This window comes from Phycodurus eques, chromosome 11, assembly GCF_024500275.1.
Source record: "Phycodurus eques isolate BA_2022a chromosome 11, UOR_Pequ_1.1, whole genome shotgun sequence".
Classification (NCBI taxonomy): domain Eukaryota; kingdom Metazoa; phylum Chordata; class Actinopteri; order Syngnathiformes; family Syngnathidae; genus Phycodurus; species Phycodurus eques.
Genome location: NC_084535.1, coordinates 19,365,890 through 19,379,103, shown reverse-complemented (window position 1 = coordinate 19,379,103; position 13,214 = coordinate 19,365,890). Strand labels below are relative to the sequence as shown.

Genomic DNA, 13,214 nt, shown 5'->3' with positions numbered 1-13,214 from the left:
AACAATTTCTTAGTGTTATACTTAGCTGTTTGTGAAGTTTGCGCTTCCGCGCTACATTCCCTCATATCGTTCGCATCTCCTGGGGGTTAAGCCCCCGTTGTCCTTAAAGCCAAGTGACTCCAAGTGAGGAAACACCATCTCAAGCAGCCGCCTGCATCAGAAGGATATTTAAAAGAAAAGTTAAATTCAGGAGAAAATGCTCTTTAACTCTTCAACCTTGTCATGGTTTTTAAATTTTGATTTTCATGGTCTTGGTCTTTTCACGGTCTCGACTCCCAAAAGTCTTGGTTTTGTCTTGGTCTTGGTGAGTTCTGGTCTCTTCTTGTCATGGTCTACGATAGCGTGGTCTTGAGCAAAACAATAAATGATGATATCCTTAATCTCTCAAAGCTTCAGCTGAGAGACTCTGTAAAGGTTAATGTTCGTCCAAAAAGTCCATAACTTTCTCCTGCAATTTTTTAGGCTTGTTTCTGTACATTATTTGGCAAATTCCATCATAGCCTTTCTGAGTGGTTTACTCACTCTGGTTTAGTAGTTTTCTTCATGACGTCTTCTACAAACAGCAAATTGCCTTCTTTGCAGTTGTCACAATTTTTCTGTTACCTGCTGCTTTTGTTCGACCTGTTCAACGTCTGTTACTTGTGCACCAGTGGTTCCTTTGTTCTTTAGAACTTTGGAAATGGTTCCACTAGCTGTGGTCAATATTTGTACTCCATTTATTGTTTGACACACCTGGGGAACAAAACACACCTGTAAGTCATGTTGTATGTTCCAATACATTTGCTCACATGAAAAATTGATTTAAACAAAAAGTGCTATCATCTGTGTATCAGATCCATATATAAGTAGTGGTCTTGTGTCATATTCATATCTTGGTGTCAAGCTGCCGGCACAGTGGGGGCAAGGTAGGTTGATTGGAGACTCTAAATTGCCCGTAGGTATGAATGTGAGTGCGAATAGTTGTTTGTTTATGTGTGCCCTGCGATTGGCTGGCGACCGGTTCAGGGTGTACCCCGCCTCCCGCCCGAAGATAGCTGGGATAGGTTCCAGCAGCCCGCGACCCTAGTGAGGATAAGCGGTAATGGGGATGGATGGATGGATGGATGGGTGGGTGTCAAGCTCAAGATTTTCAATCTTTACCAAGGCGAGGAATTGTCCTCAGTCTTCATGTACTTTTAGAAGGGTGTGTATTTCATTTGTTTGCAATTTCAATGATGATAGTTGTTAACAGTGGCGTAGACATGCTTACAGGTTTTATGAATATATGTTTACGCTATGAGAGGTGCAAAATACTTTCACTTCTTGCAGTTATTTTACACCCACTATACTAAATATAAAGCGGTTGAGAAAATGAATGGATTGATGGATGGATGAATACTAACCATAAAGTATCCTTGAACAACTCTTATATTGTAACTCAAAATTGTTATTTTAATTATCTTTTTCATGATTAAATTCTGTCTTTTTGTCTAGATAATCATCAAGATTGGCTAAACCTTTTTCTTTGATCAGCCTCAGCTTTCGTTGGCCTCTACAGTTATTTCCTGCATTCAAACATGGAGACAGGCAAAGAGGAGTTTTTATCTCTTGACTGCCTTGGGGGAGTCAGCCTCAAATTCATTAAGACACTACCTACTGAATTTAAGATAACCCTTATAGAATGACAGGTAGGCCGAAGTCACTATTTAATAACCTGAAGGGTGTGTGTATGCGTGTGTGTCTGGAGGGTGGGATGGGGGGATTACTTACCGTATCTGTGTTTTTATTTTGTGTGCATAAATAGCATTCCCTCCCACCAACGTCTGAACAAAGGTGCTGTAGGGACCACAATCTTGATAATGGAGTAGTTAATGAAGCATACTATGCGCCACTAATGGATTGACAGACCAACATAATTACTTGACTTGTTTTTACAAGGATAGTTACTGCACCACCATGTTGTGCACTTTTTAATATATCACACGGGATGTTTTTGAAACCCGGGTATTTTCAAGTGAAATTCTGCTGTATTCCGGTAGAAATCCACACATATTGTAATATCCGTAACGCTCTATTATTTCTCTATTTTTATAATAATAATTAAAAAAACAACAACAAAACCTCCAACAACGGCATGTAAAGATTTTATCTATTTATATGAAAATGACTCTAAAGAATGACATACACGCTTTCTGAAACTTTCTCCAGAGATTGTCAGCAGTCCGCTAGTTTGAGTTCTTATTCGTGAAAAAAAACTATCCCAGCTATCTTCAGACGAGAGGAACTGGTCGCCAGCCAATCGTAGGGCACATATAAACAAACAACCATTTGCACTCACATGCACACTGACGGACAATTTAGTCTTCAATCAACCTACTACACGTTTTTTTTTTTGGGGATGTGGGAGGAAACCGGAGTACCCGGAGAAAATCCACACAGGCACGGGGAGAATATGCAAACTCCACACATGCGAGGCCGGGATTTGGACCCCGGTCCTCAGAACTGTGAGGTGGATGTGCTAACCAGTTGGTCACTGTGCCGCAAATTCAAAGACATGTTAGAGCAAACTTTAAAAAGTTAACAAAATATTGAATTCATGTACCGTACCAAAAGGTACCAAAAATATTGTTACCATTCTAAAAAGATATCTTACAGGATGTGATTGATGTGGGATTTTAATAGCTTTAAAGGAAGTAACATTCATTCCAGATGTTGAATGAATTCTAGATCCATGGGAACAAAATGTCAATACCACAGTCAAAGTAATTTAACAGATTCATTTTACAGGTGACAAATGTTCTTGCCTGAGGTCTGTGCTGTTGTATTTATGCTGTTAGTTATCATTCACTGCTGTGGCTTCTGTGTTCTGAATATTTTAGACCAAACTTTACAGCAAGTATTTCATGCATCAACTGGAGTAAGGTACTGACTTGTTTTGAACTTACATGGCATAAAACCTTGGCAGAGATGACAGTGAACAAGGTGGACTCCGACATATCTATGGGTGGCCCAGGAGTATTTTGCTAATTTGTCCCCATTCAGCGAGAGCATCAGACAGCAGGCCATTGTAATGAAGGTGATCTGTGATGAAACCTCAGTTTTGTTTGTCGAAGTTCAAGAGTCAAGACCTCTTTTTAAAACCACCCCTGTAACCACATTGTATGCCCTAAAAAGTCCTGTGACCCGTCACACTGCATGCACAGCATACAAATTCAAATCTTCAAACAATGTTTCATCTTTGCTGCAGATTTACTGAATTCCTGGAGCCCTTTGAAAGAGTCATACAACCTGAGGAGCTTTGGCTCTACAAGAATCCACTGGTTGAGTCTGATCACATTCCCAAAAGGGTCATGTTCGTAAGTACCTACCGAATAATTATACATTATCTTGTATTGCTGACTTGATAGCAGCCATTTATTTGGTCATTATTTCCATCCATCTGAACCATTTTCTTTGCTTGATTCTTACTAATTTGTGCAGCGCAAAATCCTTCATTTAGGATGATTAATACTGTGAATTGTCATCTTTTCGTGGTTAAATTGAGGCTGTCTTAAGATGATTAATATTTTAGGGTTGTTAGAAAATGGTGCTGATTAGCCTTCCAAATTGAAGGGAGAGTCTAGGCTTAGATGACTTTAAACAATACTTACACTCAATACTGAGCAAATACAGTAATTTATAGTAACCGCATTGTGTAGGATTTGGTGACAACCATGGGATTAAGCGCTGTTACCCAGAATATTGCAAATTTCAGTTATTATTTTTGTCATACAAAACTGTAGTTGAGTGCTAGAAAACAAAAAAAGTTATTTGTCTGTCAAAGATTACTGTGGTAAAAATTAGGCCTTAATCATGTATTAACCAACCAGCCACAACATAGGGTACCCCCTACTAGAGTTGGCTCAAAAAGTTTGGTTTTAAAGAGATAATCCATCCTTCCATCCATTGTCTGTACCGCTTTATCCTCACAAGGGTCATGGGCGTGCTGGAGCCTATCCCAGCTATCTTCGGGCGAGAGGCGGGGTACCCCGAACTGGTTGCCAGCCAATCGCAGGGGACATATAAACAAACAACCATTCGCGCACACATTCCCACCTATGGGCAATTTAGAGTCTTCAATCCACCTACCACGCATGTTTTTGGAATGTGAGAGGAAACCGGAGTGCCCGGAGAAAACCCACGCAGGCACGGGGAGAACATGCACACGTCACACAGGCACGGCCATGATTTGAACCCCGGTCCTTAGAACTGTGAGGCAGATGTGCTAACCAGTCGTCCACCGTGCCGCCTAAAGAGATAATAATATATAAAATAATTACTAATTTTCAGTTTCAAAAGTCATAGGTGGGCTAATAATATCACACTGTATTATGTTTATTATTGGGTTGTAGCTAGCAGTTGTAAAACAACTTGTGAGGGAGACCAAACAAGAGAGCGTTGCAATAATCCAAGTGGTAAGTGACAAGGCTATGAACAAGGAGAGCAGCGGTGTGGGGGGAGAAGGATGGACGGAGGTGATTGATGTTTCAGTTAAAGTATGCAGACTGGGTGATGTTGCTTATGTATGCTTGAAAGAAGAGTGTGCTGTTGAGGATCACACCCTGACTCTTAATCTGACGGGCGGGGGAAACAGGAACTATTAAGTGTAATGGAAAAATTATCAATTTTGACTAGCATGGACTTGGTACCTATGAGCAAGATTTCAGTTTTATCGCTGTTAAATTGTAGAAAGTTGGATGAGAACCGGTGTTCGAGTTCAGAGAAGCAGTCAGTAAGAGAGGACGGTGGAAGAGTGGTGGTGGGTTTGATGGGGAGGTAAAGCTGGGTGTTATCCGTGTAACAGTGAAAGTGGAAATGTAATATATGTCAAATATTGCCAAGAGGTATGTCGTAGGTGATGAAGAGGAGGTGCCCCAAGACAGATCCCTGAGGGACACCACAAGAAATGGGGGATGGATGGGATTAGAATTATTTAATTTGAAGAAACTGGGTGCGGCGGGACAAGTAAGAATTTAAACACTGGTGTCAGTGTGGAGGAGTCTGTTCAGGAGCATGGTGTTGGAAATTGTATCAAAAGCTGCAGCCAGATCAGAGAGGATGTGAATGGTGTGTAAGCCAGCGTCATCTGCCAGGAGGAGGTTGTTGAGGATTTTGATTAGTGCTGTTTCGGTGCTATGGAGCTGGCGGAAACCAGACTGGAATTGTTCATAGAGATTATTATTATTATTAATAATATTATTATTATTAGAAATTAGGTCGGAGTGGAGCTGGGAAACTGTCTTTTTCAAGACTTTTGAGAGGAATGTGAAGTTGGAGATGGGACGAAGGTTATTGAAATTATTTCGATCTGAACCAGGTTTTTTTCAGTATTTGGTTTATTGCTGCATTTTTTAATGCTGTGGGAATAATACCAGTTGAGAGAGATGATGGATTGTGTTAGTGGTAAAGGGGAAGAGGCACAGGAGGCAAGCTTTTAACACTAGAGTGGGGTCAAGTTGGCAAGTGGAGGTCTTGGCGTGGCGGAGCATTTCTGAAATGTCCATGGCAGAGTAAAAACTTGTGAGTGGATGGGTAGGACAGGGGAGGCAGTGAGGATGGACTAAGGCAGGAGGAAGGAGGAAGTTGCTAGTGGATCCGTTTGATTCTTGCATCAAAAAAATGACAATGTAATTTAGAACACAGATGAGTACAAGTGCAAGGAAATGGAGTCCGGTGGGCCTGAAATATTACCAAGCTGAGACAATAGTGCCTTGGAATTGTCTTCGTTTTTATGGATTAGGGTTGTGTAGTTGGTAGATTTGGCTTGAGTTAAACAGTCTTTGCAGTGACTAAAATGATGACTGTAGATGTCCTTGTGAAAAGTGAGTCTGGTTTTCTTTTGGAGGTGTTTGAGTTGATGAACTTTTCATTTTAAAATTGTTGCAGTGCATGGGTGAAACCAGGTGCAGAGGTGGTTTTTACCGGAGAGTGCTAAGGATGACGGACATTATTATTGTAGTGAGTAACCAGTTCATAGCGCAGCACTGTTCATGTAGAACTGTGCTGTATCATACAAAAGGAGTATTTTGTTATTGTTTTTTTTGCCTTGCGTCTCCCTCATGACGTAACACAAATAAAAGTTATAGTAATGTAGAAAATGTATTTTCAATAATATTGTGCAATGCAGTATATACAATATATTACAAACATCTTTTCAACTGAGCTTTTGATGAATGAGGGTCATTTTATTCAGGTGCTATGGGATGAACCATGAACTCACGCATCTTCTATTGTAATGGAACATCCATCCATCCATCCATTTTCTGAGCCGCTTCTCCTCAACAGGGTCGCGGGCGTGCTGGAGCCTATCCCAGCTGTCATCGGGCAGGAGGCGGGGTACACCCTGAACTGGTTGCCAGCCAATCGCAGGGCACATACAAACAGACAACCATTCGCACTCACAGTCACACCTACGGGCAATTTAGAGTCTCCAATTAATGCATGTTTTTGGGATGTGGGAGGAAACCGGAGTATCCGGAGAAAACCCACGCAGGCACGAGGAGAACATGCAAACTCCACACAGTCGGGGCCGGGGATTGAACCCGGGTCCTCAGAACTGTGAGGCTGACGCTCTAACCAGTCGTCCACCGTGCCGCCGTAATGGAATGTGTATTTAATAATAGATCCATTCTACTTTTTCAAAACACTCATGTCTCATTCACATGTAATATTGACATGTAGCCATGCAAGCCAAAACTCTATGACCCAAGCACCCTTGAAATTTCAATGTGTACCAAATGGGATTATTGCGTTTTTATAAGCAACTGTACTTCCAATGAATAGAATGGAGGCTTGTTTCTAATACATGCTTTGGCTCTTGTACCATCTGATATTGCAGTCTAAAAAGGCCCTGGCCATTATTTAAGGAATGGTATGCGAGAGACTTGTAATGGAACTAGCATGATAGAAACCTGCAAGGCAAGTAGGAATTGAAGGAGATTAGTTTAAGAGAAAAAGAGCATGAATATGAGGAACCAGGAGGGACTGTTGTCGCTTGCCAGTCCCAGATAACCTTGACTCAGTGCCGTAATTTTAAAGATAAAACAATTTGGGCCCGGTCTTGTCGAACTCACCCACTGTATTTGTGTACCGACAGTGTTTGTCAGGCTCAGTGGCTGTGCATTATATGCGGCCGCACAGGGTGGCAATGCTGGGGGGCAGTGTTCCCCCCGCCCCCTAAAAGAAAAAAAAATTGAAAACATGAAATTGTTTTCTCTAGTGTAATGGCATGAGATGTAAAGCACTGGCGTTTGTATAGGGAATTTCCACCCCTTGTGGAGTCACCCTCTGTCAGTGATGCAAGGGTGGGGTTAGCGGTCTTGGGGAATGATGGAAAATGTAGGTTACAGTTATATTGAACATGAATAGGAATAGCTCACAATAAATCACACAATTTACAGAATTTTGAGAGAAAAGTAAAGAAGAGGAGGAGAAACCGACAAAGTATGCAGGTATGAAGACAGCTTTATTCTTTATTCTATAGTATGTTGTTATTTTATAACTTGAAATTATATGAAATAATTAATATAACTTGAACTCGAAATTGTCTAACCTCTCATGTCATGTTTAATAGCATGGTGCTTTATGACCCCTTGTAATGTCTCTTTTATTCGCCTCCAGCTAATTTATCAGCCTCTTACCAAGACATTTGCTTGATTGCTTGAGATACTTGCTGTTGTTTACACTTTTTGGTTCAAATGTACTGTTATTAGAAAAGCTAGTGTATACGTTCACTGAAAGTTTAACAGTAAGAGTGCTAAATGTGCAATTAAATGGGTACATTTTACTGTTTGGTGATATTATTCCTGTATTGATAGTTGAATCATAAACAAATTTTAATCTGTCGATCACAACATGCATGTTTCATATCATAAAATAATATTTTCTTTTTATGCAACATGAGGAGTACACCTCAAATATTTGGGAGCATCTTCTGCCCCTGAAGACAAAACAGCCATCTCGCTCCACAGCTCTATATTGGGTCTTGTGGAAGGAAAGGCAGTATGCTTCTACCTCTCCCCTGCAGGAGCCTTCAGGTGGGTTTTGCGTAAGTATGTGTCTGTGTGTGCGTCCAGGCATGCCCGAGTGGATGTGTGTGCCTGCCTCCAGCAAACCTTTTCATTGGGAAATTAAAATATACTTTAGTTATATTATCTCAGAGTATGTGATATGGTCCACTGCTCTGTGGTGAGTTATGTTTCCTTGTGCCCTCCATTAAAGATGCCTGAAGCTCAACCACCACGGAGTCTCACTACTGAGGATGAGTCTCTTTCAACTGACCACAATAAGCGGCCAACACTGCGAACTAACAGCAACTGCACAGAGCTGTTTTGTAGAGGAACTAGTGAGGTACCAACAGACTTTATTTTTCCCAGGATTGAAAATGATGGGAGAAGTTTCAACATCACTATTTCAAGACGATACTGACAAGTGGTGAAAAGTTGGTTAGGAATTGGATGGTGTATTCCAAGCACATGCACCAACTGGCTGTTTTGCTTTTGTTGTAAGTTGTTTTCTAAGAGGAGTATCCAGTTAACAACCTCAGGACTGGCAGATTGGGCACATGCAAGCACTTTACCCACCTCACATGACAGCAGCACAGAAAATTAAAATTGCATAGGAACATAGAGAGAGCTACTTGTGAGGTAAATGAGGGGAGAAACAATTGATTATCAGGAGATGGCACTTTTGGAAAATGGAATGGAGCGACAGAGAACAGTGCTGACATGTCTCAATGCTATTGTTCAGTCAGTGCTGGCAATTTGGAATTTGGCACTCGGGGGACACAAAGGAAAACTTTTCACAACATTGAAGGATTTTTTGTGTTTTTTAAGAGGTTGAATTTATGTTCATGTTTGACCCTATAATGAAAGAAAAGAACACAATAACCATATTCAAAGAAGTACACCATCTACTTATGGTCACCATGTCCAATTTCCATCCATCCATCCATTTTCTACCGCTTATCCGAGGTCGGGTCTCGGGGGCAGTAGCTTTAGCAGGGACGCCCAGACTTCCCTCTCCCCAGCCACTTTATCCAGCTCTTCTGGGGGGATCCCGAGGCGTTCCCAGGCCAGCCGAAAGACGTAGTCTCTCCAACAGGTCCTGGGTCGTCCCCGGGGTCTCCTCACGGTGGGACGTGCCCGGAACACCTCACCGGGAAGGCGTCCGGGAGGCATCCGAATCAGATGCCCCAGCCACCTCATCTGGCTTCTCTCGATGTGGAGGAGCAGCGGCTCTACTCTTGAGATCCTCCCGGATGACCAAGCTTCTCACCCTATCTCTAAGGGAGAGCCTGGACACCCTGCTGAGGAAACTCATTTCCGACCCAAATCTCGTGACCATAGGCGAGGGTATGAACATAGATCGACTGGTAAATTGAGAGCTTCGCCTTTCGGCTTAGTTCCTTCTTTACCACAACGGACTGATACAAAGTCCGTATCACTGCAGACGCTGCACCGATCCGCCTGTCGATCTCCTGTTCCATTCTTGCCTCACTCGTGAACAAGACCCCAAGATACTTGAACTCCTCTACTTTGGGCAGGATCTCATCCCCGACCTGGAGAGGGCACGCCACCCTTTTCCGACTGAGGACCATGATCTCAGATTTGGAGGTGCTGATTCTCATCCCAGCCGCTGCACACTCGGCTGCGAACCGCTCCAGTGAGAGTTGGAGATCACGGCTTGATGAAGCCAACAGAAGCACATCATCTGCAAAAAGCAGAGATGCAATAGTGAGGCCACCAAACCGGACCCCCTCTACGCCTCGGCTGCGCCTTGAAATTCTGTCCATAAAAGTTATGAACAGAATCGGTGACAAAGGGCAGCTTTGCCCTTTGACAAAGGGCAGTCCAACCCTCACTGGGAACGAGTCCGACTTACTGCCGGATATGCGGACCAAACTCTGACTCCAGTCGTACAGGGACCGAACAGCCCGTATCAGAGGGTTCGCTGACCCATACTCCCGAAGCACCCCCCACAGGACAGCTCATGCAGTCTCTCACCATGGCACTGGATGTTGCAGTCAATCATCTGAAAGACAGACCAGTGTCTCCAGCAGTGCATGGCAACTGGCTTTACATAAGCTCAGGCAGTATCCGAGGACATATGCAAAGACATGAATGTGGAGGCTGTGCTGAAACAAAACTGATTGAGATTTACAAAGTGCCACTACTCCTATGAAGCCTACTGTATGAGTGAAGGCTTCTTTATACTCGCGCGGGCGACCGTGCTGACATTACTGCGGCTATCCCACGCGGAGTTTGCCTTTATATTCGAGCGCAACCCACGTGCACAGTTTTGAAAATGTACTGCAGTTCCCCTCCAAGCCGGGAGTGTCGCTACGGCTGGTATTGGGTAGGACACCACAGGGTGGAATTTCCTCTGCAATTTTTGGCCATTTCCAGTAGCCGTTTTTACTTTCCTTACCGTAACAAGGAACAAAGCAACAACAGTGGCGACCGTGAAACAGTGTCTGCTAAAACAAATGGACCTAGATGACCAGATGATATGATACGTTAAATTATGCTGCAAAATCGATCAAGAAGGCGGCGGCGTCGGTGGTATGTGGAACCAAGGGGAAGGCTGAGTACGTCATCACAGCATGTGACTAAAACGGACCAATCACGAGAGATGATCTCCGCGGCATTTTACGCACAGCGACAATTTTTGCTGTGTTCTCGTCAAGTGACGCAGAGGGGCCGCGCGGGCTAATGCGTCGGTCACGTGATGCAATGCGGGCGTTGTCGGCCGCGCGAGCACGGGAGTATAAAGAGGCCTTGAAGGCCTGAATAACTGGAGGTTTCATTTTGTTGTGGATGCAGCCACATCAGCAGTTTTCCCACACTGGAAAATGTGGGACAGAAATGTGGCAAATTTCCCCAAGCCTTTCTTATGAGGAGCTGCTGAAGAATGTGAGCACTCAAAACCATCTTGCACTTCAAGGGGCATTCTGATCTGGATAGCAAAGTGCAGAATTTGCTAGCCACCAAAGGACATGCTTGGTCTCCTAACTTTCATTTACAAGAAGGATCTCAAAGAAATCTACCCCAACCTGGTCTTAGAGTTGGTCTCACTCTTCCTGTTGCTGTTACTCAAGCAGAGAGAGCCTTTTCAAAGCTCAAGTTAATAGAAACCTACTTGAGGTCAACCATGTCCCAGAAACGTTGAACTCGCCTCAGTATGACATGCATCAACAACCCAATTGGGGAACAGAAATCATACAAGGATGTTACAGATGATTTTGCAACAAGGACGACGAGCAGGCAACAATTTTGAAATAATTTAATCTAATCCTTTATATAAAACAAAGCAAGCACGCTGGGAAACAAAGCCAAAATTATTGTAATAAGGTTCCCTTCAGCTTTTTATTTCATTTGATATGCAAGATTTGTGTTTTTTACTTCTCTCTTTGTTTCCTTAATTTTAAATATTCTTTGTTGTTGTATTAAAATTTGTTTATGATTCAATATAGTCAAAAGAAAACGTAAAAGCCGCTCCAGTGTTTTTAATGTGTGTGTGCGTGTGTGTGTGTGATGAGGGTGGTGGGGGCAAAGGAGGGTCTTGCACAGGGTGCCATTTAAACTAGGACCACCACTGGTCAGTCTGGAACACTACATCATTCATCTCAAAATGTGCGGAGGCAACTGCAATAGTAGGTGGTGGTGGGCTCTGTCAGTCATTTTATGCCCCAAGCAGTAGCGGGTTCAATAGTTAAAGTGTGAGCAAGGGCTCCATATGTCAAAGAAGCACAGAGAAATTTTCAATGTGGCTTGCCTCCCTGCTTCCCTGCATTTGGGTCCTCCATCTTTTGCCTCAACACCACGGGCACAGAACACTCTAACAACAATATTTGTAGAGCATTGATTTCCCTTTCTCAGTCAGAGAAACAATCCACAAAGCCTGCCTGCATGGTACTAATTAGATGATAGATGATATTTACCCTCGTTAACACTGGTAATAAATGTGTGGCTCGATTTGAAACAGTAGCACTTGCACATGTTCCAACTAGGTCCGGGACTTTAATATGTTAATTTGGATAAATTATTTGCAGAAAAAAATACCATAACATTGAAGTAAAGTTAATTTTTAAAACAACTACCCAAAGGAAGCGTGCCTTTGCTTATCACCAAAGCACAAGCTTACATTATCACCTCAATGAAAAATATGGGGTAGCAATTACGGGGAACCTGAGATAACATTCATGTCAGACGTTTGAGTATGATTAAGGCATGTTTTGTCTCAGTACCTGGCTGAAAAGAAGAAGAAATGGACTTAAGAGGTTTTTTCTGTCTGTTTGGGCCCTGTGATTTACTGTTGACCAGTCAGTTGAGACAGGCTCCAGCTCACTGGTAACAGTCTTTAGGAAAAGTGGTATAGAAAATGGTGGCTGAATATATTATTCATACTGTCTTATGAAGAATAAACATTCTACTTTTACATTCTTGAATAAGTACAACTTCAATGATACCATTATACAGTACAGCTCAGTAAAGTAGTGCAGGGGATGACGTTGTGACCAAATCTTCAATGTTGCTGGAAACCTGTTTCCTTGACAACAAGATAGATAGCTAGATAGATGGATACTTAAAATGAAGGTTGTGAGCACTTGTATGCATAGATTTATTAATGTTAGGCCACAATAAGATAGGGACCATAACAAGCTCGATTACACTTCTCCAATGATGTACATTTACTGTGACCAGCCAAAACACACTACTCTCATAACTCCCATTCTCAATCGGAATATACCCTGAGGTGAGTGTTGAGAAGATGCTTTTGTAAAAAGGCCTGGACCTGTATTCATTCAGATTCTCTCAGTTCTCTCATACTAGATTTACAATGGAGGTCAATGTGACTAGTTCCATTTTAATGTCGATATCTTTTTTTTGTTGTTGATTTTTTACACTGGTAGGGCTGTTTACACATGGAAATAACATTCAGATGCCTAAATTGCATTAAATAACTCATTGGTAATCAACAGCAGGCGCTGACAACACAACAGCAAATAATGATAAATGAATTGGAAAACATTAAACGTTACATTCTGTTTATATTGCCTTTTTCTCCATTGATTTAAATTAGGGTAACCTTGGCCTTACTTGACGAACTGCCATTAGGAATTATTTTCCTGATTAAAGGCACACCTCTAATTTACCACATTTAATTGTATATACTGCATAGATATATACAGTATA

The 13,214-nt window shown here is 42.3% G+C and overlaps 1 protein-coding gene across 1 annotated transcript in view; it reads left to right on the top strand.

Annotated features, from left to right (window-relative positions):
- plpp4 (phospholipid phosphatase 4) overlaps positions 1 to 13,214 on the top strand; it is a 57,953-nt gene that overhangs the window by 22,144 nt on the left and 22,595 nt on the right. The window contains exon 2 of the mRNA XM_061690309.1: positions 3,227 to 3,335. Within this exon, the coding sequence (XP_061546293.1) occupies positions 3,227 to 3,335 (109 nt within the window). The remainder of the gene's footprint in view (positions 1 to 3,226; positions 3,336 to 13,214) is intronic.